At 37.2% G+C, this 24,058-nt stretch overlaps 2 protein-coding genes across 5 annotated transcripts in view; one reads left to right on the forward strand and one right to left on the reverse strand.

Annotated features, from left to right (window-relative positions):
* The window catches only part of MIGA1 (mitoguardin 1), a 42,310-nt gene extending 23,149 nt beyond the window's left edge, over positions 1-19,161 (reverse strand). Inside the window, exons 1-8 of one of the 3 annotated variants that reach the window (XM_081947425.1) lie at positions 19,076-19,161; positions 14,839-14,929; positions 13,696-13,862; positions 9,826-10,003; positions 8,629-8,765; positions 8,124-8,250; positions 7,008-7,144; positions 6,189-6,312 (exon numbers count right to left, since the gene is read on the reverse strand). In XM_081947425.1, the coding sequence (XP_081803551.1) occupies positions 6,189-6,312; positions 7,008-7,144; positions 8,124-8,250; positions 8,629-8,765; positions 9,826-10,003; positions 13,696-13,794 (802 nt within the window). In that variant the 5' untranslated portion in view covers positions 13,795-13,862; positions 14,839-14,929; positions 19,076-19,161. Of the gene's footprint in view, positions 1-6,188; positions 6,313-7,007; positions 7,145-8,123; positions 8,251-8,628; positions 8,766-9,825; positions 10,004-13,695; positions 13,863-14,838; positions 14,948-16,786; positions 17,499-19,075 lie in introns of those variants that run through there. The other 2 variants (XM_081947424.1, XM_081947426.1) reach the window with 2 other exon arrangements.
* The window catches only part of USP33 (ubiquitin specific peptidase 33), a 52,532-nt gene continuing 46,319 nt past the window's right edge, over positions 17,846-24,058 (forward strand). For both annotated transcript variants that reach the window (XM_081947410.1, XM_081947411.1), the window contains exon 1: positions 17,846-18,484. The gene's annotated coding sequence lies outside the window, so the exon portion shown is untranslated. The remainder of the gene's footprint in view (positions 18,485-24,058) is intronic.

Consider the following 24,058-nt stretch of genomic DNA (forward strand, 5'->3'; position numbering starts at 1 on the left):
AAAAGATATTTAGTCCATACCAATTACCTTGCAGTAAGCCTATATCAGGGGTGTCAAACTGGATTTCTTCAAGGGCTGGATCAACACTGTAGTTCTCCATGGGCCAGCTGGGGGGGGGGGGTAAGGGGAGGAGATGGGATGGACACTTCTTGCAGCACTTTGCCAGACAAAACAGGGTGCGGGGATACCCTGTTTTGGCTGCAAGAGGAACCACGGGGCGGTCCTTTGCTATTTCCAGGCTGGCCCTGTGGTCCAGATCTGGCCCAGGGACCTTGAGTTCGACACCCCTGGCTTATATGAAATATCCAAGAGATGTATTACTACCTAGATAATGTCACTATAATTCCTTCTAGCAAGGCCCTAAAAGGTATATAATCAAACATCTTAAGTAGAGACATTTCCAAATACTATGCATTGCATTTGCATTGATTTTAAAAAGCAGCTTGTGATGGTAGCAAAGCAAGTATTATGCATAACCAGGAACCAAGCTTAGATGATAAAAAAGTGATTATAAGAATCAGCTACTTTTATTGTGTATGGAATTATTGTCTACTAACAATAGTATTGGTTTATTAATCAAACATTAAAAAAACATAATGCTTAAAAAAAGCTGCAATTCACACACTGATTGCAATTTGGATGGGGTTCCACTTTCAAATCGTGCCTTAGGACAGCAGACTTCAACAAATTTAGACAGAATATTAAAAATGCATACATGGCTTAACACAATCTAATTCACCCAACTGTCTCTATCTTGTTGACTCCATCTGTATATATTGTACTTTCCTTGCATAAGGTATTTAGATAAACTTGAGGTAATATTCTTCTTTTACAAACTTTGTTATTTACTGGCTAATAACAACCAAATTTTTTAGTCTATGCAAAAATGTTAGTCTGGCAGCAAATCAGTTAGAAACAGTTGTGTAAATTTCATGGCAGGGTCTTAACACAGGGCTTACTTACCATGTAACAATAATAATGTGACTGACGAAATTCTGGACATTAGCTCTGTTTTTGGGCTTTGCTATAATTCACATCAGCCAGCTATATTTTCAATTTGCTATAAAATACTGTGCATATTTCTGTTGTGATTAAATAAATATGTCCAATTAACTTGCTTTTTCTGAATGCATGAAAAATAAAAAATGAAGTAGGAAGGGGGAAGGGGGAAAAAAACTTCTGGCCCTAGAGTGTATTTTAATTCCTGTTCCAAAAGACTGACAGACTAATTTGGTCTTCCTATCATTTGTTTAAAAAACAAAACAAAACCCTAGTTTATGTTCTACCAATGTGGAGTTCATAATTAATATTTTCTAGGAATGTTTTCTAAGAATATTCCAGGAAAGCCTCATATGATATGAGAACTCTGATTGTGAGGGGTGGTGGTGGTAGAGTCAGTTTTCAAATCTTAACTCATACACCTATCTTGAAGCTATGACTAACGCCAATGAAGGACATATACAGTATGACTTTGGAGCCGCTGAACTCTGAATCAGAGAATCCAAATAAAACTCAGCTGTTAATTCAGATCTCAGTAACCTACTTCTCACAGCTTGTGAATAGCAAAAGTATGTTGCAATATTAAACATTGAGGTAAGAGTCCCACAAAAACCCACCGTCAGATTAAGCTGTAATTAATTCCTGCTCATTGGAACCTACTTTGCTATTTTCTAGATAAGAAAATTATAAAACTGCAAACATCTATGCCGTACATCTTTACCCACCATGTAAATAGAGTGGAAGAATAAGATGTGACAATGAAATGGGGGGGACAGTTGTCACTTTCACTATACGTGGGTGCAAACCCAAAATGAGATGAGTCAACGGTTCAGTGGGTTCACTGTATGAAGTCCTAAAGATGGATAAACAGATGTTCAGCAGTAGAATGTGAATCAAAAGAATTTACAGAAGATGATGCTTATCCTTTCTAATGCAGGTTGAGGCACTAGCACAGCCTAGGGATATTAAGATTTTAAGAATTCCAGTGAGTGCATTTTAATTTTTTTTCAAGCAATAATACATTTTTGTTTATGAGGACTTAGAAACCTCAACAAGGAGGGATTTTCCCCTCATATATAATATAGGTTGATAGCACAGTTTGAACAGAACTGATTATTCTTTTTATATACACCATCTCTTCTTTAACTCCCTATTTGCTTAGGCCAAGAAAACTGACAAGCTTAGCATTTAACATCGGAAGCCCACAAACAAAAGCTTTGTATCTTTTCTTCTGTGTTGATAATACTGGTAGGTTAATATTTTAATCTTCAAAATTAGGATAAACTTTTTTCTTCTGTCTTTTTTATTTTTGCCAAGAAACCTATTGCTTGTATATTTTTCAAACTTGGCAATTTTAAGATACGTGGACTTCAACTCTCAGAATTCTGAAGCCTGCATGCTGGGAGCTGATATTCACGCATCTTAAAGCTGCCAAGTTTGAAAAGCATTGTTCTAACTCAATCCACACAGAACTATTCCATTCCCCATTAAGTGTCATGTTCAATTTGGCTCAATCTTCAGACAGACGAGACTAAGAAAACAGAAAGTCTTAAATATTTTAGCCTTACTGACCCAATTCCTCCTAGTATTATTACATTACTAAGTTTTTCCTGCCAAATTTTCTTTCCATTATTATGCCTGAGTTATGCTGTTTTTGGCAGTATTCTGCTATTTTGCAATGCCAAAAAAGTTGTTGCTAGCTCTTACCTTGTGTTCTTCAACTTTTCAGTTAAAGAAATTATAGTTTATGAAATATGGAACGTAATAGATTGATGAATTTGCTATTGATTCTTATTTAGTATAAATTGTGTATTCAAAATTTGAAGTCAAAGAGAGAATTCTATCAGAGTTTGTCTGGTAATTCAAGGCTAAAATTTCACTTGGAGGAAAAAAATAAACCAATAGGGGGGGAAAGTTTACTGAAAACGTATCGTCTAATGAAACAGCAGATTTTTCATATTAAATTGCTTTGAAAATCATATTAATCATACGGTGATAGTGAAGACAGGGATATGGATCCAAAAGTATGTTAAAATAAATATTTAGCCCTGGCAATGCATCAGATGTCTTTAATTTCTAGGGAAATTGTATATAAATGTTTGCAATATTAAATACATACATGATATTAACATTGATACTAATAAGGAATAAATGGTTAAATAAGTAGAAGTTGTAAGAATCTTGAGAGATTAAGTAATTTTACAATTCACTATACTGCAGACAGGGCAGTCAGATTAGAGTTCGATTTCAATAGAGCTGACTTCAATAAGCTAAAAAGAAAAAATCCTGCAAAATGAAATAAAGGTGGCCCAACCACCAGAAAGAAACATGGAAGATATCTGATGAATCTGGTATAGTTGTATAAAGTGCTTATTGACCAAATGAGAAACAAAAAGAATGGGGCATATAACTAAAAGAGATTGTAAGGGAATAGCAAATTCGTAGGGATAAGGACAGGAAGGCTAGGGGTCAGAAAGACTGAAATGAACACCAAAAATAAAAAAGGATTATGTGAATATATGCAAACAAGAGAAAAGTAAAGGAAACAATGCTGCCTAGAGAAGACAGCAAGATGATGATGGCAACAGGGACAAGGCATTACTACTCCATTCCTATTTTGCAACTGCCTTTTCACAACAAGAAAATGTGGTCCAACCTGTCAGAAGCTGCATCATTGTAGGGGAGTAGGTGGTAGAAATAGAAGATAGGCTCAAGGCCTTCAAGTGCAAGAAATGCAAAGTTCTGAACGTACAGTAGCAACTTCAAGATAAACAACATTAAATAAGCTACTAAAGATGGAATTTTTTGGGAGAGGCTCCTCTTGATTTTATAATGTTATCTTAATTTTAATTGGTTTCCTACATTTGATGTAAGCCATCAAAAGTCTTAATTTAATCTTTAGTCTTTAATGCAATGGGATTGAAATATATTAAATATCTGACTCAACATAATGTTTGTGAGAAGTATCTGGATGCCCTGATAGAACACAAAGTAAACATAAGTCAGAATTATGCTAATCATATACTTCAATGAACCATTTTTTAACTTCTCTGCCACCTACATTAGATGATAAGATCTATTTAGGGATATTCTACTTGACAGAGGTTCTTTCTTGTAGTCTTACCACACACCCCATTTCACCAAGGAGAGCAATGAACAATAAAATACCCAAGATCTCAGGAGAATGAAATATGAATATGTCCTCTTTGGAGCTTGGTGATAAATATGGAAGATCATAGATTTATCCTTTTTTTTAAAGGGAGCAATAGTAGAAGCTGAAAAAGATGCCACTCTAGAGATTTGGAGAAGGGTGCTGTCTGGGTTCATCCAAGACCTACATTTGACAGCTTTGTGTGTCCACAGCAAATAGGAATTAAAGTAATTAAAACATCAGTTATGGCAAGTATTACAAAAGGGCACGTTAGGTACAACATATTTAAAAAGCCTTTCATTTTTTTCTATATACTGTTGGGATGTGGCTTACAACAAGAAGTTGAATTTTTCATGCCTGGACCACCAATATTATATAGCCATGATAAACACGCATTAAAAAATCAGTATGCTATTTCTTCATTAAAAAAATCTTTTTAAAAACAATAATTTGTAATATTCTAATTATGGCTCAGACATACTATGACATTTATTTGAGTCTTTGAAAATATTAGAAGCTACTGACTTGTCAGGAAAGAAAAATTAAAAAGGGAACTGTCGCTGATCATGGGATATGTACATCAATTTCAACATGTTACAGTATGATTTATAGCATGAGATCACACACCCAAGCTCCTTCCTAAATTGCTCTACAAGGTGCTAGAAAACTAAATGTAAAGGTACCTTATCCAAGGAAGTGCATTTAAATGCAATATCAAAATAATAAGAATTCTGACCCCTAGTGGCTTTTTTACTTCAGTGTCATAATTTGGTATTAGAAAAAGCATGGCTTACAAAGTTAAGAATTCGTAGTTTGAGGGGAAATTACCTATTGCCTCTGATAAATAAGTCTTCTCCTGCTGGAATTCTATTCCTGGTGGCTTCATGAACATGCTCATATAGGTTTTTTGGCTGCAAAATAGAAGTGACTTACTATTGGCTTCTTGTGGGATGTTGGTTCAAATTCCCAATCTAATTTATAGCCCAGGAAATCCCTAACAGTCTCCCACAGAAATACAGACCAGATCCAATCCTACCAACTTTCTTAGTACAGGTAAGATCAGAGAGACGCTACCACCCACTGAAACCTCTCTTAGCTTCAATCAAATTTTTTTTTTTCTGGATTTCTAGACCGCCCCCTCTCCCAAGAAGGGACTCGGGGCGGTGTACAGTCAATGCAGATAAAAATACAATCATAAAACACTTAAATACATTTGGATGGAGGAGATAGGCTGTACAAGAAATAAATATATTCTAAAACCCTAAAAAACATCCCCAATTAAAAACCCAAACCCCATTAAAATAAATCCCCGGGAGATAAAACTAAGAGAGTGCCAGGCCAGCTGATTGAAATAGGTGAGTCTTTAACTTTTGACGGAAGGAACGGAGGTCGGTGGTAGTTCGAATGTCGGGGGGGAGGTCATTCCAGAGGGTTGGGCCCATCACAGAGAAATAGGATGACTATTTGAAAAAAAAATTCCCTAGGAACAAACTGGGATCAATATAATAATTCATTTTTTAAAAGGACAAGAGCAAGTCTTAACATGCTTTGCTAACCATCATACTTTAGAATCTACCAAACATTTTATACTTTTTTATTGAGATTAATTTTATATTTGATTGGCTACTACCTATATAGCTATATATACCAAAGTAGGTCACTGTACAGTAGTGAAGATATGTATTTTATTTGTATATATCTATTTAAAAATTTACTCCAAATATTTTTAATGCTTACTTTTATGATTATGGAAATAAATCCAGTTCTGTGGGTCTTTTATGTACAAGAAAGAAAGAAAAATACAAATAATGCATTTACCATTATTCCAGATCCCCCTTAGTTATCAAGTATAATAATTACCATAGTTCAGCCTTCTCTAACTACAGGTCTCCCAATTGGTTGGATCATAATAATTCTCAGTTAGTATAGGTCATTTCTAACAAGAATTACAATCATGCACATCTAGATAGCATTGAATTGAAAAAATGAACTGTCTTATGTCATAAAATCTGAAAACTTAAAAACCAAGAAAACTCACCAGCCTCATTGGCAAAAGACCCTGGGTTAGATGCTCCAAGGGAGGCTTCAAATTCTTCCTGAAGGCGGTAAGCTCTCTGGAGCAAAAGTTCAAGCTTATGTATAAACTCTGCACTAATGATATCCTATAAATAGAAATTGCAAGATATAAAGTAATATTTTAAGCAACTAATGGAATTGCTGAGATGATTTGATGATTTGATTAATTTACTGTGGTGATTAATTATTTATGCTACATCATATGCAAGAACAGCAGGATTGGAAGAATTAAATAAAGAAGCAGCTAGGTTATTAACCCAGTCAAATTAGTCAATACCAACATGTTTACTTCTAGATACATATCCTACAGGACAAAAATTTTCATTTGAGATCATGAAGCTTCCAATAAATGAGTTTATAATACAACACACAAAAAATTATATAATGTACACACACACGAAATGTTTGTCCCCAATCAATGAAATGTTTAATTTTTTTCTGAGTTTATGTGTAGTTATTTTTAATACTTCAAAACCATTATGTGCAATCATCATATTAACACAAGATTCGGCACATAAAATTTTTAAATGTTTTTGATGCTAAAATTACAACAAATAGTACAATTTGATATTGAGGAAGAATGACAATATAAGCAACATATTCCAGGGAGAGCATTCATTTAAATTATAGATACAAGCTGCCTTTCTTAATGTCTTCAGTGGAAAATGGAATATACAGTTTTAACCCCCTCCTACATTCATATAACAGCATAAAGTTACCTAATAAGCAGCAAATGCTGTGTACTGACATCTTCTTACTGGCTTCCAGGTCTGACACTTACCTCTATCTGTTCTTCTGCAATAGCATCACCTGCTCCAAGCTTGATGGCACCACAGCTGGCTTCATCCTCAACTTGCCTGTTACGAAAAGTCAATGCCTGTTCCCATCGTTGTAGTGCTTCTTCAAACAGCTCCATCCCTGAAAAAAATGATAAAGCTTCCGTATAATCACACATTTTATTTATTTTACTTGCAAGTGTGAATCATTCTTCCTTAAGCACACTGTACTAGACGTTCCTGATAGGAAACCCTGAGAGAGTGTGTCAAAATACTACAGCCCACAAAATATCTGCATTCAATTAGCTGTCCTCTCTTCCCCACTTTATTTTCCTGAAGGTGTATTGGGAACATCCCAATACACCTTCATCCCAGCAAGCATGGTCAAAAGGGTTAATTAGATGGATTTAGGTTCCATTACACTGAAGTGTTTCAGAATAAATACCTCATATTCTTAAAAGCATAACATTGAGACCACGGAAATCAACCTTCTGCTTTGTGCAACAGCCCATCCTAAACTAATTCAGGGATTTGAAGAATGCTATCATGATGCTTTTGAATTTTGATGTTGGAGAAGATTCCTGAGACAGCCAAATAAACAAATAAATAAATCACTGAACTAACCAAGCTACCATTCTCAGCTGAGACACAAATGACCAGGTTCACATTATCCTACTTGTGACACAGTATGTGAATACCTAGCTCTCTGGAGAAATCTCTCATGCTGGGAAAGGTGAAAGAAAAGAGAATAACCAGCAGCCAGGTGAATGGACTCAGTTACAATGACAGTGGGTGCACCATTAAAAGACCTGAAAGACCACGCTAGAGATATATCATCATGGACAAAATCTATGTGGTTGCTAAGAATGAACACTAAGTTGATGGCATATAATCACTCAATCCATGTTATGAGATTCAATAAGAAAACATTTTGTGAATTTGCATCTAATATTTTTACACAGTATCTATTAAACCATATCTTTTATTTAAAAGAATACTAATTATTCTTTACATCAGCATTTCATACTTTTGCACTGAATGGTGAAGTGTTTTAAAATATGTTTATTTTATTTTGTTATACTGTACTTCTAATAATAATACCATAAATATTATATATTTACCCATCAAGTATAAATTTTCTGGAGTAGTTACTGGAATATTGACTAGCTTCATATTATCTTCATCTGTTTTATCCCAGGAATTAGAATTCACACAAACACAACTAGGACAAGAGATGGCACTGTGGGCCTAAGTTAAAAAAACAACAACCAATATTTGCATGTAAGCTAAGGGAAATATAACAATATATTTCTAGTAGTTATATTTTACTCTTTGGTTTCATGAACAATAAGTATAAAAATGATTTCATAAACAATAAGTAGAACAAAGTATAAAAATCACAAATAATTGTGGGCCTATAATAACTGACTTCACTGTTCTAGGAAAATAAGTAACAATTTATTTGAAAATATTCAAATACTATTTTTAGTGAAATGCTTTTCAAAAAAAGAGAAGTATGTGAATACAATACTTGTTTTTTTATAAAGAGTTCTTCAAGCAAAGAAAACAACCATCTGTTTTTCATTCCTAAAATACATATAATAGTTCTCAATAAATCACACTTACTGAGGCCAAACTCTGCATAGAACCAGAATATTTATTGAAGAGATCACCACTGGCATGGATGTAAGATTGAAAACCTTTTTCTTTGATGGAATTCAGTGAAAGTGTTAGATTTTGTTTGCTACTGGAACAACTAGAATCTGAGGACGTAAAGAGGATGAATAATAGTGTTAGCTTATGTGCATCTTCTTTTCCATTAACTAAGGAAAAATACTTTATAAAAATCTTAAAATAAATATTATTTTAGAAATACATGTATATGTTATCAACGCTATATAATGGATAATGAGATATTATGTATGTGAGCATGGATCATGTTTTTGTCTATTGTTTTCTGCATGGAATTGTGCACATTTTATGGACAACATGATTTGAGGCTGTGAAGTAAAACCACTATTTGGTGCATGGTATTTAGTTTATTAGTAAATATTATAGTGGAGCTAGAATTATGTGGAGACAAATTAAATTGAAAATGAGATTATATGAAGGGCAAAGGCAAAAAAAGAAGGAAATTGCTGCCATGGCAGTAGTCAGAGAAGCAGGGCTTAACCCAGGCAAAGTAACTTGAGAAAATATCTCAATTAAGATACTCCATAGTTCACATGAAATTAGACTGAGAAAAGGAAAACTTATTCAGATTTGCAAGATTTTTACAGAATGGTTGGGATCAGCCTACAATCACTACATAGTCACAAATGAACTAACTCTATTCCCCCTTGACTGCCATTGAAGCTTCTCTAACTCTAACCGGATACTGATCATTAGTTGAGAAAATTCTTACGCATTGGCTTTTAGCAAAAAAATCAGTTAAACTGAACCTTCACATGTGGGCCTGGTCTTTCACACCTCACAATTCTGTTACTATAGCTGTTACAATAAAAGTAATCCTGACTTATATGGTATTGCTTTCTTAATCTGGTCAACCACATAGGGCTAAATGCTAGATTGTACAAGGCTGAAAAAAATAACTATTTATATTTCAGTTGTAATCCAATACATTTCCAGTCACATATGATCATTTGGGACCACGCTCTACTTATTCAGTTTAACTTGTTTCCATGTAGTTGTGAGCTATGCAACATAGACCTCTGATACTTCTTTGAAAAGAAATCTCACTTCAGTAAGGCTTACTCCCAAATAAGCGTGTTATCAGGTAACTCTCTTTTGACATTAGCTTTCCATAGAGAAAATGTCACCTACTTTTCTCTGACCCAGAAGTTTTTGCATAATCGAAAATCAAATGGTCTGATTCCCATGGAGATAGTTTCCTGGTTTTCTTCCCACGTTTTCTTTTGAAGTGATGGGCAAGAAAAATCACAGTTATGGCACTTACTGCTGTTATCGCAAATAGTTTCTTTAGCCCTCGTGAGATTTTAACCTTAAAACAAATATTTTTTAAAAAGTTATATTACTTTTGTGCAGAAATACAAACAATTTACTTTTATAAGCCTGTTACATTCATGTATTAAATATGAATTCTGTGTTCAATAATGTAAACACTTCTATCAACACATGAACCTCAATTCACATTCTTTAGCATATTTTAAATCGAACTGTAATTTAAAAAGAGTACAGACATTTTTAGAATCATAGTCGCCCAACTATATGGCAAATACACTAATTCCACTTACCTTATATTTGAGGTGAGTGCATTTGTTTGTAGTTATTTTGGTAAAGTAAATGTCTTATTTTTTGCATTACATCCAGGAAATCCAAAAAGACAATTTCAGTTGCCATGCCCTACTACCAGGGCTCAAAATATATGTTTGTGCATGAAAACAAATGTGAAATTTGAAAACACCATAATTTTCAATGAAGAATCTAATGACTTGCAAAAATCTGTACAGTTAGATATGTGAATGGGAAGGAAAGGAGGAGGCACAATGAAAATTAGCAGTGTGTGGCAGGAAAATTGGGAAGTGGATGGAGCCCATGGGAGAATGGGAAGAAAAGAAATAATGTAAAGATTGATAGATGTTAATAGGAGGGTTATGGTGTGCTGGCTGGTGAGAAAGAAAGAGGAAAGTCACTATAAATGTTATGGAGCAATGGACAGGAAGAAGGCAGGCAATACTCCCAATGTGCATTTCTGCTTATGCAGTGGAAATACTGCAAGGGAGAGGTAGCCTGTGGAAATATGGGTTGGAATGTAAATATATTTTATTTCTGCTCTGTTATATTACATTGCATTCTCATTAATTTGCTGTTATAAGTAAAAATATTTCCTGCATTAGTAATTAAAGGCAGAAATGAATAATTTTTGCTGTTTAATTATGAATTGAGAGTTTTTGTTAAATGGCAGGGTTGGCTTAAATGACAGGGATAAGAGCCCCTAAAAAAAATAAGATGGGGTACAATATCCAAAATTTGGAAACCCTCGTCCAATACCTTATCCGTAGTTTTATCATGGAGAGATTACTTACGGAGAGTTCCCAGAATACATGAGATGCAGCGAGAAGAGCCAAAGGTTTTCTGCAGGAGCTTCCTTCTTAAGGAATATCTCCCTGTTAGTTATAAGAACAGCACTCTCACTCCTAATATTCGGGAAGTTTTTACAACACGGCTTTTAAAATATGTGTTAGGGGTCTGAGGTAAGAATGGGAGATATACATGCATTGGGATGAATCATATATAATGTACATTTTCCTCTATGTTGTTCAAAGCTGCACACTGGAAACAACATAAAAGGATTTGGAATCAGTCAATCCGCAGAAGCTGGAAATGTTCCCACTGTTAAACTTTTAGTGGTATATAAAGTGAATAAATGGATCAAAACTACATGGGCACTATGTCATTGAATCGAATGTATTTATTCATCCTATCTATACAGCGACCCATCTGCCAAAGGCACTCAGGATGACAATAAAAAATAATCAAATACATAATCCATTACATTACAGTAAGGGAAAAGGTCAAGGTCAAGGTTCTTTTAAAAAAACCTCTCAATAGCAAATAACCACAGTATCAGAGCTCCATTAATACTATAGTCCCAGTTCCTAGGGCAATAACCAGGTGTTCTTGGCCTTCTGGAAGGTCAGCAGTCTCAGGAATGTCCATTATCTCAGGGAGAAGACTGTTTCACAAGACAGGTGCCATGAGAGAGAGGGCACAATTCCTAGCAAACACCAAATAATACTGCTTCGCCTATTGGAACCAGGGCATGCTCACTCTGCCCAATCCGATGGGATGAGCAGAAATAACAGTCAAAGATGGTCCCATAAGTAACCTTGTCCTGTGCCAAGTAGGGCTTCAAAGATAACATTAACATTATGAATAGTATACCAAAGCCTGCAGGAAGCCATTGCAGCTCACATAGCAGAGATAGTACATGTATATATTGTGGAGTATCCAATACCTCATATGCCACTGCATTCTGGACCAATTAAAGCTTCTAAATGTTTCCAAGGGCAGCCCACACATAGCACATTCAATTATCCAGTCAGGAAGTGACTAAGGTATGAGTGACCCATCAGCAATGACTTTGGGTCTAGGAATTGGTGCAACTGACACACACAAGATATAATTGCATAGTTTTCTCACTACCACGGCTGATGCTTGCTCTTAAGCAAGAACCCTGAGCCCATGAGCTCTCCCATGTTATATATAAACTCTGCCTGGGGTAGTATTACCCCATCCAGAATCAATGGCGGAAAGCCACTAGATACAGGAGAGTCCTAAAACCCATAGCAACATGATCATGTAGAATTGGGCTAAAGCCAATTCTTCTTCATCCAGATCTGCATAGCTTCCAGGCATTGGGGGGGAAATCTCTCAGGCATAATTTGAGTGACACAGGACAGAGAAAGAAACCTGAGTATCATCAGTAGGCTGTATTAAATGACTTCATGCAACCCAGGTTAGAGAAAGGCCATCCTGATCTGATCTGTGTATGTCATAATTAAGACTGCACATGGATTCCAAAGTACACAATCTTATCAGTTACAGTATCTACCATTAGTATTGATATGTAACCCCTAGAAACATTGTTAGGGTATGACTGATCATCAAACTGTTAATTATGAAATGGTTTCAATTTATTCTGTTTACCAGCTCCAAAAATGTAAGACTTATAGCTCTTTTGCTATGCCTTCTCCTTAGCTTTTTCTCCACCCCAGGGGGAAAGCCTACCTGACAACACCCAAAAGAATTGGATTGATCACTAGTAAAATAGTAGTTAAAAGGCATACTGTATAGACACTGTATTTATGGATCAAGATCATTTCTGCAAAGCAAATTAGACTGCTGGATATAATATGGATTTTCAATCTTCTGAGGAGCAATTGTGCATGTAAATAATAATCCAACATAGCATTTTATTGCTGTGCATGGTTTGTCTGGGACTGCAAAATAGCATTGTGATTATTATTACTTGCAGGTTTTGCAAAGAAAGCTTTTCGGGAATCATATTTCTAATCTGCATTTTGCATACCTGAAGTTTAAGATTGCAGACATTCTTTTTTAATTTTAATTTTTTTCAACTTAAAAATTTAATTCTGTCAAATGATATAAAACCTTCGTTCTTCCACATTGTATCATAATACACAAGCAAATCTACATTTAGAGTACCACTAGCTTGCAGCAAATAATTAACTATTTTTTCTTTGTTTCTTCTTTTAGCTTAATCATTACCCTAATCTGTTTTAGATACAACTAGTCCTCCCTAAAAAAAATACTTGCAATGTATATATCTCTAATTTCACAAACCACAATAAATAAGTCAACTTTAAAGAGTTTGATATCAATGTATCAATTAAAGCATAATGAAAAGAAAATCTGTAGGATATCAACACCACTGAATCTGTTGAAAGAAACCAGAAAAAAACCTGTTTTATTAGTCCCTGAAATTCAGCAATTATAATAGTAATAAAAACCTAAGGGAATACAAGGGAGGGAGGGTGTGGTTCTTAGCAAGATAGCATTGGAACATATTTTCCATGCAATAATAATACAAACTAGTAACATAATACTTCTACGGATATAAACATTATACTTTAATAAAATAAAGACGCATAATAAAAAGCACTCTGAAGCATTTCAAACTGAGCTATAAAGAACAAAGGCAATCATTACCTGTATCAGTGAATTATACCAGGAGAGTGGAAGATCAAATACTCTTAAAGCTGCTGTCTTCAGAGGAAAATGTGTCTCGTTAGCCACATCTTCTGACATTGCTCCTTCTTTCCTATATCATCATCTACTGATGCTAAGTCCAGATCATATTATTCAGGGTAGACAATCTGCCAAAAACAAATATTGGACTAGCTTTGAGACATTCCTTCAATGGTTTAGTTTCAATCAAGGGTACCACAAAAAAACCCTGCATGCAGTAATACACCTTGAATGTTGTGGAAAGTACAATGTTTGAGCTTTTCAGTAAAGACTAATTCTAGCTGCCTTTCTATAGCCACATGCCCAGGAATAAGCTCCATTTAATGGAATTCTGAGTAAAATGAAGATTGTGTTATAAACCAACAGTTACAATCTGAGGAGAAAAATTGCTCAGTCACAGAAGGAAAGGAGATTATTCTTAAAAATAGCATATGATTTTGGATATGCTCATCAATTAAAATATTCATGAGCTTGTAATGTATTTTTTAACTGCCAAAGCAGCTTCCCATAAAGATTTTAATTAGCCTCAAGATACAAATATATATTAGAGAAAATAATATTGCTGCACAGCCAAGATATACATGTACTAACTTTCCTTGGTGTTGCTGGACTGCTAAATCTCTTGATATAATTGCCAGGAGATACAACTCCTAAACTCCAAATGAACATTTAGAATTAACAGAAAATGTAGTCCTTGTCACTTCTACAACTGTATTGAAAAGCATGAATTGTTTATATATATAAATGGCTGAGATAGGAAGGGCAAAGAATCTTATAAGACTTCATTGCATATTTCAAACAGCTGTATAATTATATCCCCATGGGTTAGCAGAAGTATCCCTTGAGTCAAGGGTGATAAACAAGATAATGGATGCTTAGGATGATGTAAATATGAAACTGTGGTCATGGATGACAGGACCTTATAATTTTCTAAAATCCCAGTATATTGACCACGATATCTTCATCATCTGCTAGACTGAAGACTTCCCTGTCCTGTTTGGGTGAGATGGGTAGCTCTTCTTATACAGAGGAAATAAATCTTTTGCCATCGCTTAAAAAAAAGCATAATGAACTGATTAAGTTGGAAGGACTTCTGTCAGTTACCTCTGCAGGTATGTCACCCAGCTCTGCTTTAGAGGATGCACTCGTTTCTCGTTGCACCAGTTCTTGCTCTTGCTAGCGGTTTCTGATGGAGCTGTCAGGAGGAGGAAGATGCAGGCAGAGAGAGAAACCATAGAGATAGAAATGTAGAGCAACATGACTCTTGGATAAGAATTTGATTAGTGGTCTCTATAAATATCAAATATTGGCTTACAAGACTTAACATGTCATCCTTATGTTAAAAAGGATTATAGGAAGAGATAGCAACATGAATTCAGGGGAATCTAATTGGATTTTTTCTTGTCTCAACTGAGGTATGTTTTGCAAGAGATAGTTATTTTAAGAGTATATACAAGTTAGATTGGAACAAAATAGAGACTGTTATCCTGTGAAGCTGCCTCAGAAGAATGATTCATACTGTTTTGCTCCATGACATAGGAGTAAGACAGCCACCTCGGAACGGAACTTAGGTACTTTAAAACCCTTAACTTAACTCTGAGTTAAGTTGTGCTTTCATTGTTGATATATTTTAGATGTATCAATTGCTACTTAAAGGAATTCTTGATTTTACTGAAGGAGCGGCCAAAATGTAATGCATAAAGTATCTTCAGGATGGGCACATTCACATACCGGTATATCTTATTTCACATGTGTTACACTCATAGAACATAGAATAACAGGGTTTGAAAGGGACATTGGAGGTCTTCTAGTCCAATCCGCTACTCAAGCAGAAGACCCTATAGTATACCATCTGGACAAATGGTTGTCCAAACTTTTTGAAAATATCCAATGAAGGAGTACCTGCAACATCTGGAGCAAAGCTGTTCCACTGATTAATGGTCCTCCTTGTCAGGAAATTTCTCAATTCTAGGTTAGTTCTCTGTTTAATAATCTTATATCCATTACTTCTTGTCCCATCTTCAAGTGCTTTGGAAAAAGTGTTGACCCCCTCTCTTCTGTAACAGCCCCTCAAGTATTGGAAAACTAGTCCTTCTTTTCATTAGACTAGGCATAATTAGTTCCCATAACTATTCATCTTATGGCTTAGCCCCCAGGTCCCTTATCATCTTTGTAGCTCTTCTCTACGTTCTAGAAAGAGTCTCAGCATCTGTTTTTGTATTCTTAACAGAACTGGATGCAGTATTTCCAGTGCGATCTTATCAGTGCAATATAAAGTGGTCACATTATGTGATTTTGATACAAGTAGTCCTTGTGTTACAACCACAATTGATCCCAACATTTCTGTTGCTAAGTGAGACCCCTTATTAAGTGAATTTTGTCTCATCTTATAACCTTTGTTGCCACAGTTCTTAAGTGACTCACTGCATGTGTTGTTAGTAACAGGGTTGTTGATGCATCCCACATTGACTTTGCTTGTCAGAAGGTTGCAAAAGGTGATCACATGACCCGAGACACTGCAGCCATCATAAATATGAGTCGGTTATCAAGAATCTGAATTTTGATGCTGCAATGGTCATAAGTGTAAAAAATGATCATCATCAAAGTCATGCCATTTTTTCAGTACCATTGTAACTTCAAACGGTCATTAAAAGAACTATTGTAAATAGAGGGTTACCTGTATAATCCCTCGGTTGATGCAGCAACTTATACGTGACCCTTTTTTATTACTCGTCTACATGATCTTAAATTTAATACACTCGGCTTTTCTATTTTTGTACAAATATCACTAAGTTGAAGAGATATTTGCAGAAATTCCAGTCTCAAATAACTTGCCCATTTCAATTTTATACACTTTAAATCAGTTTTGTCTTTATTGAACACAGTGGAGTTTGTGTTTGGACTACCAAATTCTGGTCCCAAAAACCTAGTAACTACTACCGGTAGATAGTAGAAGAGATGTGGAAAGCATTCTTTATGATCATCCAATGGTCATCCAGAATTTTGCATTTCATACAAAGTAACCCTTGCCACTGTAACCAAGTCCATCTACCTTGCTGCTGTTTTCTTCTTCTTTCTTCCACCATTTCCATTATTAGAACCTTCTCCAGTTCTTTTGAGCCTGGCTATTTCTTTTTCAACTTGGGGTTGATGTATTTGACAATCAATTTGTTTCTTGGCTATCCTTGGTATTTTCAGGAGTCTTCTCCAACACCAAAGTTCAAAAGCTTCAATACTCTTCCTTTCCTGCTTCTTCAAAGTACAACTTTTGCTTCATTAAGAGTATTACAGGGAATATTGTGACTTGAACATTTCTTACTGTTATAGACACATTACAATATCTGAATATATTTTCAAAGGACTTGATGGCCATTCTGCCAAGTTATATCTACTCTGTAATGATGACAGGGGATGTTTAATTAAGGTTGAATTATGTATTGGATTCTCTTTGTCAAGAACTGTCCATAATAGGAACTAAGATGGCCCTAAGACTGCATTACATTAAGAAAATTAATTAAAATTAAAAAGAATAACTGTTTCCATATTAGGAAACTTGTAAGCAGTTACGTTTTAATATTAGCTATCATGGATTAAATGTCTGCATAGAAGTCCCACAGTAGTTCAATGGATATTGATCTCAAATTAGTTGAGAACTGTAGTTAAGAATTGTAATTTAAGTCTTAAAATTAGTGTAGTTTTAACACTGTAAAGTCAATATTAAAAATGAACATGCCAGAAGTGCTCCACTGATTTGCCATTAGTTATTATGGACAAGTGGCAGAAGTGGAATCAGAATAAGATCGCAGCAAACCCATTTTTAGGGCTACCAGATCCTTGCTCCAAATATTCTGACGACCACTAGATGGTAGAAAATTGTAACTCGATCCCGCCTTCTTGTGGTATCCGGATTTTGCAGTCCAGATCCGGTAACGCTATTCCTTTTTAATAAGAAATGACAATTAAGGTAGAGATTAAATAGGCGCCACGGTAGGTTAACTTTGGAGTAGCAGCCAAAAACCGTGAAGACATCCTGGAGGATATTTCTTCTTAATTTTTCTGTATCTATGAGGCAGTATTTCGCCTGAAGGGAAACACAGGCAGAAACGCGTTTCCGAGACCAAAGGAAATGAAACCGAATAAAAAGCAAGGCTCTCTACGTAAACTTCTCTTAGAACCGGCTGGTTCTAAGGCCGGCCTTTCGAAACTAGCCTCCTCCTCCTCCTCTCCTCCTCCTTTCCTCGCACAAGGGATCTAACGATTCCTACCGTCAGCTTTATGCGCAGGCGCGCTCCGACCTGCGTGCTTGTCACCTCCAGGACCGACGGCGCGCCGGCTGAGGAATACCATCGCCGCCATCTTTGCTTTGGGCACGCTCGCCTTCTACGCCAAGCCCTCTCGAACCCCAGGAAAGCCAGCGACGCCATCTTTGTTGCGGGGCTCAAGGAGAACTGAGGAGGCGCCGGCGTTCGGGAACCCGCTGGAAAAATAAGAAGGGGAAAAGCGAAGGAAACTGAGGCGTCTCCTCGTCTTTCTCTCTTCTCCAGCGCTCTGGGACGCATATAGTGTCCCTGGACTAGCCTTAGGAGACAGGTGAGGAGGAGGAGGAGGACGAAGAAGGGTAGGAGCGGTGGCTTTGAGATGGAGAGACCGTTAAGGATGTAAAACCTTGAGGTTTTCGGATGAAATTCCACTCCTTGCCCTCAGGACCTTGAAGGGCGTATTCAGGGGACGAGTTTACCTGCTGCTGCCGGTAAGAATTCCATTTTCTTCCTTCAGGAACCAGTTTTAGGTTCTTCCCAGCTTTGCCTCTCTTTCTCTGAACCATAGCTCAAGTCCGGAATCTAGTTTAGAATCGCTTCTTTAGATGTAAAATGTACGAGGCCGGTCCTTTTGAAGCCGAATACAGCCTCTGAACATGTGCAGAGTCACTTCCTAGATGAAGCCTCTGCGTCTCTAAAGAGAACGAGGCTTCTCTTTGGGGGAAGCATTTACCCCTTGGGTCCAGATATTTTTCTAAGTTTAAAATAAAATAACTCCTGAAGAAGAGATGCCCCCCTTAGATCCAGAGATAAATGAGATTTTTTTTTGAAACCATAATAATATAACTGAATAATGTTTAATTTATGAAGCTCAAAGATACCCTGAACCGTAGACTGTTTTGTATAGGAAGAATAGATGCAAGGCTTCAGGGAATGAAAATACGAATGTGTTCTGTTTCATAAGACAGCACTATTATCATGGAAAGTACACCTGGGGAAAAAAAGGAAGTGCAGGTCTCTCAAACCTGTGGGATAAAATATATATATTTCTTGGTGAGGACAGAGAGAAATTAGAGGATTACCTTTATGTCAGCGTATTGCTTCATTTAATGCTGCCACTTCATTTAATAAACAGTTGGGAAATTATTCTGTAATGCAGAAGACAATTAAATATAAGGGATGGAAGAAAACTCAGCTGCAGCTTGCAGTAATGCTGGGGCAGCAGTTTTACTGCAAAAAGATCAATCAGCAGAATACACTGCAGAACAGCATACATGGGTTTGTTTGTTTTAAATTCTCCCAAGAATGAAACCAAAATCCAGATATCATAAAGGAGATCATGGCACTAAATTTAGTCATATTGTTTTGGATAATTGGATATATTGAAGTGCTTTGATTTAACACAGTTGATTAAGCATATGAGCTGTTGTAGTTGTGAAATTGTTTTTTTTATGATACCGAACTCAGGTAAGAATAGAAAGGAAAAAATAGTTAAATCAATTGGGCAACTGTCATCATTTATTTTCTGAATTCTTATTAATGATTAATTAGCTCAGCTGTTCGTTCTGTTTTTGTTTTTTCAAAGATAAAATTAATATTGCACAAAGGATCCTTATAAATGTATCTCTGAACATACACTATCTAAAGTAGGATTATCCACATGTTTAAAAAGCCATGAAAATATTCACGAAAAAAGTTACAAACTACCCTCATATTGAATATATTAATTTTTCACATTGCATTAAAGGGTAAGGGTTAGGGTTTTGAAAAAAAGGGGGAAAATCTAATTTGCTTAGATACAGGAAGACTTGGTCGGTAAAGCAGGTATTGAAACCATCTGTTGTTTATCAGTGTGTCACATTTACTTGCTGCAATTCTATATATACCATTTGACACTCACAATATAAAGAACAATAAAAGCAAAAATTTTAAAGAAAAATAAAAAATAAATGCACCTACATTCCAGACCACTTCTGGTCTCAGCCGCCAAATGCCCCCCCAGAATAATTACCTTTTGAGAAGCTTCTAGAAGGCAACTGTAGCTGAAACCAACTGCACTTGTTGGAGATCATTCCAGAGGGCCAGTCCAGCAACAGAAAAACTACACTTCTGAATCTTGGCCCTCTAACTTCTGAAAAATGGAGCACAGCTTGCTGTTTCTCCTGGCATGATCAAAATGATTGGATTGATTCCAGTGGAGAGATGAGTGGTCCAAAGTAACCCAATGCTAAGCCTTAAGAGTTTTATAACTTAAAACCACCATTTTAAAATTATACTTGAAAGCAGAAAGGAAGCAGGGTCCACAAAATATGTGCAATATGTGCTGTAACACCCAGGCCATGCATTTTGCACCAACTAAAGATTCACCATGGTATTTAAAGGCAGGCCTGTATAGAACATAGTATGACTAAAAGAGAACATCATAAGACCCCAGAAATAAAAATAACATTAACAACACATGAGAAAACAGAAAGAAAATAAATAAAATATGGTACAATGCTTAAATTAAAAGAATGTCCTTGGAAATAATTCAGAATTTAAACATTTTCCTGAAGGTTAACAAGGTGATGGCCAGCCTGCTCTCTATGATAAGGTTATTCCAAAGCAGAAACTTCACACTCTCCCCCCACCACATCTTGGAAGTGTGGAACTTATAAGTAGCTTCTTTCCAAAGAATCCAGTTGTTCATGTCAATTCCAAGGAAGTGTTCCTTCAGATACAAAGCCATAAAGGCCATTATAACAATATAATCTCTTTAGACAGCTATCCAGCAGCCAATGGGCAATTAGTTCAGGGCCTGAGGACTTTGTGTTATACACCTATTGGTCAGAGTTTGTGGATATGTGGGCTGTTCTAATATGTTGTAAAGCTGCATTGACAGAATCTTGCAAGTCTGAAAGTTCAATCCTCCGCCCTGATTCTTTATGACTTGAGAAATGAGGGAGGCTCTGTTCTGCGTCTGCCTATTATCTTGTTGTACGCTGTGTTATCTCTTCTAATTGTTCCCTTGACAGCATCTCTATGCCCATCTCCCAAGGTCTTTCCCACACATTATTACATATATTCAGGTCTGAACCCTAATTGAAAAAAATCCAAATAATTAACTTCTTCTAAGGTACTGTGAAGTTAGTTTACTATCACTATCTCAACAACCTTCCCTAAAAAGGGAGATTGCAGAATGGACAATAGTTATCTAAACCTCTTAGATCTGGGATGGGTTTTTCTCAAGTGGTACACCTTTCTCCTTCAAAACTGCTATTTCTTACAACCATGCCAGTGGTGGGTTTCAAATTTTTTTAGAACCTCTTCTGTAGGTGTGGCCTGCTTTGTGGGAGTGGCTTTGCCGGCCATGTGATTGGGTGGGAATGGCTTGCTGGCCATGTGATCGGGTGGGAGTGGCTTGGCAGTCATGTGCTGAACTACCTGTTCTTTGTTTTGTGTACACAAACATAAAGTACAATCAGTGCAACTGTTAACTCTTTATACTGTATATAATCTATAATGTAAAAGAGAGAAAACATAGGACTCCCCAGTCTGTCCCAACTGCATTTCAGCTTCTGCAACTTCCCTCCACCCTCAAAATCCAGGGCCAATAAGTTATATTCCAATCCTACACAACAGAAACAGCCCCCCTCCAAACACACACACACACACACACACACACACACTGTTTCCATTTCTTTGAAGGGTTTTTCAGCACCTGATCCTGCATAAAGAGGCTCAAGGAAAGATAATCAATTTCTTATTGGATTTGGAAGTACTTAGAAATAGCAAAAGTTCCCACTGCTTTCCAGTGTCTCAAAAGCCCATCATAAAGGCGAGAGTCCATCCTTCTGCTTCTCAATGCAGAAATCCCTAATATGTTCCAATATGTTCCAAACAGCCAAGAGTAGTCACTGCTATATAAGGTTTCTGTACTGATGTGAGCTATACAATTTAAAGTTTCTGCACACTGCTATCAAGCAATTTAAGCAGGAATATACCTCTGAGTAAACAGGTATTTTGCTTATGGCATTTGTACTTTACTGCAACAAGCAAGCACTCGCCCTCTAAATAAGTTAGACAGTCATAATATTAAAACTTGATAAGTGTTCTTAACAAGAAATTCACAATGGTAGCATCACACATAATTCCAAAAATACTTACGATATTTGCACACAACCACCTGCTTTGCAGTTCTTGTCTTCTTAACTGATGGGAGACAGAAACCCAATAAATATATCCCCAATAAAAAAGAATAGTATGTTGGAGTACTGAAAATCCAAAGAAAAAAATATTGGACTTCCTGCTAAGAAGTAACAATTTATATATAGTATGCACAATTCTTTTAGTTAAATTATTGCTGAACAATTTATAATAGTTGCATCACAATATTATTAGATATTTGCCACTACTACCCTACTTCCTAGATGTTCACTATTCTCTCTCTCTCTCCCCCCCCCCAGATTTAAGGGTATGTGAAACAGTTTTGATGAAAGTGCATGATATGAAACTTCTCTTCTTTGAAATAATGTTTGGTTTTAATTCTCCAATGAATCAAAAGGAATGTTTTACACTTCCTTGTTACACAGCATTTGTTTTAGCTTCCCATAGCTCTCCCCAAAACCAACTAAGGAAGATAAAACCACAGAAATCTAATACTGTTGTGCATGGCTTTGCACTAAATTATCTGTATAGTAAGCCAAAAATAGTTTAAGATTATAATTAGCCCACCTGTTTCCCCCATTAACACTCAAATACATTTTTCTTGTTCAGAGACTGCATGAGAGTTTTCCCAGTCCTTGCAAAATATCACATTACATCCACATAAAGGGAGCAGCAACTCCTCTGTAAAGGGGGTGGGGGGTGAGGAGTTTGGCTTCTCTCTGCCATTTAAAGGCTGCAGCAGGGAGAATCCCAACTTTTTTCCTCTCCCTCCATTCACAGAGGAGCTGCGGCTCCCTTTATGCTCCCCCTGGCCCCCTCCCTCCCAGGGATCAAAGCACCTGAAAGGGACAGGCAGGCTGCCACAGCTTTATTGAGAAGACATTTCTGAGAAGAGAAATTTCTCGGGTCCAGCTGCACCCGAGCTGGTGGAGCGCCCATGCAATCGGAGCAACCACGCAGCTCACCTGCACTGGCTGTGGCTCCCTGGCGACCAGCTCGGGTGCAGCCGGACCGGAGAAGTTTCTCTTCTCAGAAATGTCTTCTCAGTGGAGCTGTGGCAGCCTGCCTGTCTCTTTCAGGTGCTTCGACCCCCGGGAGGGAGGGGGCCGGGGGGCATAAAGGGAGCCACAGTTCCTCTGTGAATGGGGGCGTGGAGTTGGCTTCTCTCTGCCATTTAAAGGCTGCAGCAGGGAGAATCCCAACTTTTTTCCTCTCCCTCCATTCAGAAGGGAACTGCTCCAGCCACACACACACACACACACACATACACACACGTTGCCCAGTAACCCTAACCTTCGCGCTCTTCTCCACACTCTCCTCGGCTTCTCACGACTGCAATAGATGTCCAGAATCGGCTTTTGGGGCTAATGGGGGCTTGGGTTTCCAGCCCCCGCCACTTCTGGACGTCTATTGCAGTCACGAGGAGCCGAGGAGAGTGCGGAGAAGAGTGCGAAGGTTCTTGGCGTTCCGGGAAGCTGCGAAAGCGGCTGGGAGAGGCGCACGGCTTGGTTTAGCCTCCCTGGACATCGGAGCAGCAGTCCCACATGTGCCGATCTCGGCATTTTTCGAATCAGGGCGTACTGCAAGAGGGAGGGAGTGAAGACCTTTTCCGGCTGGCGCAAAGGACTTCCCTGGATTTGCTTTGCTGAGCACGGGCCCGCACCTCCACCACCAAGAATCCGGAAAAGGTCTTCACTCCCTCTCTCTTGCAACACACCCCGAAGCAAAAAATGCCGAGGCCTTGCTAGGTCCGTGAACTTGTCAAAGATGCCAGCCGTGCCTTGTAAGCACCCACCGCCGTCCCCGCGCCCGTGCTTTCTGGCGGCCAGGCATTTTATGCAAGTCTGGGGACCTTGCAAAGGCCTTCCGAGGTCCCCGAACTTGTCAAAGATGCCGGCCGTGCCACGTAAGCTCCTGCT

The sequence above is a fragment of the Natrix helvetica genome, assembly GCF_964273705.1.
Source record: "Natrix helvetica genome assembly, chromosome: 3".
Lineage (NCBI taxonomy): Eukaryota > Metazoa > Chordata > Lepidosauria > Squamata > Natricidae > Natrix > Natrix helvetica.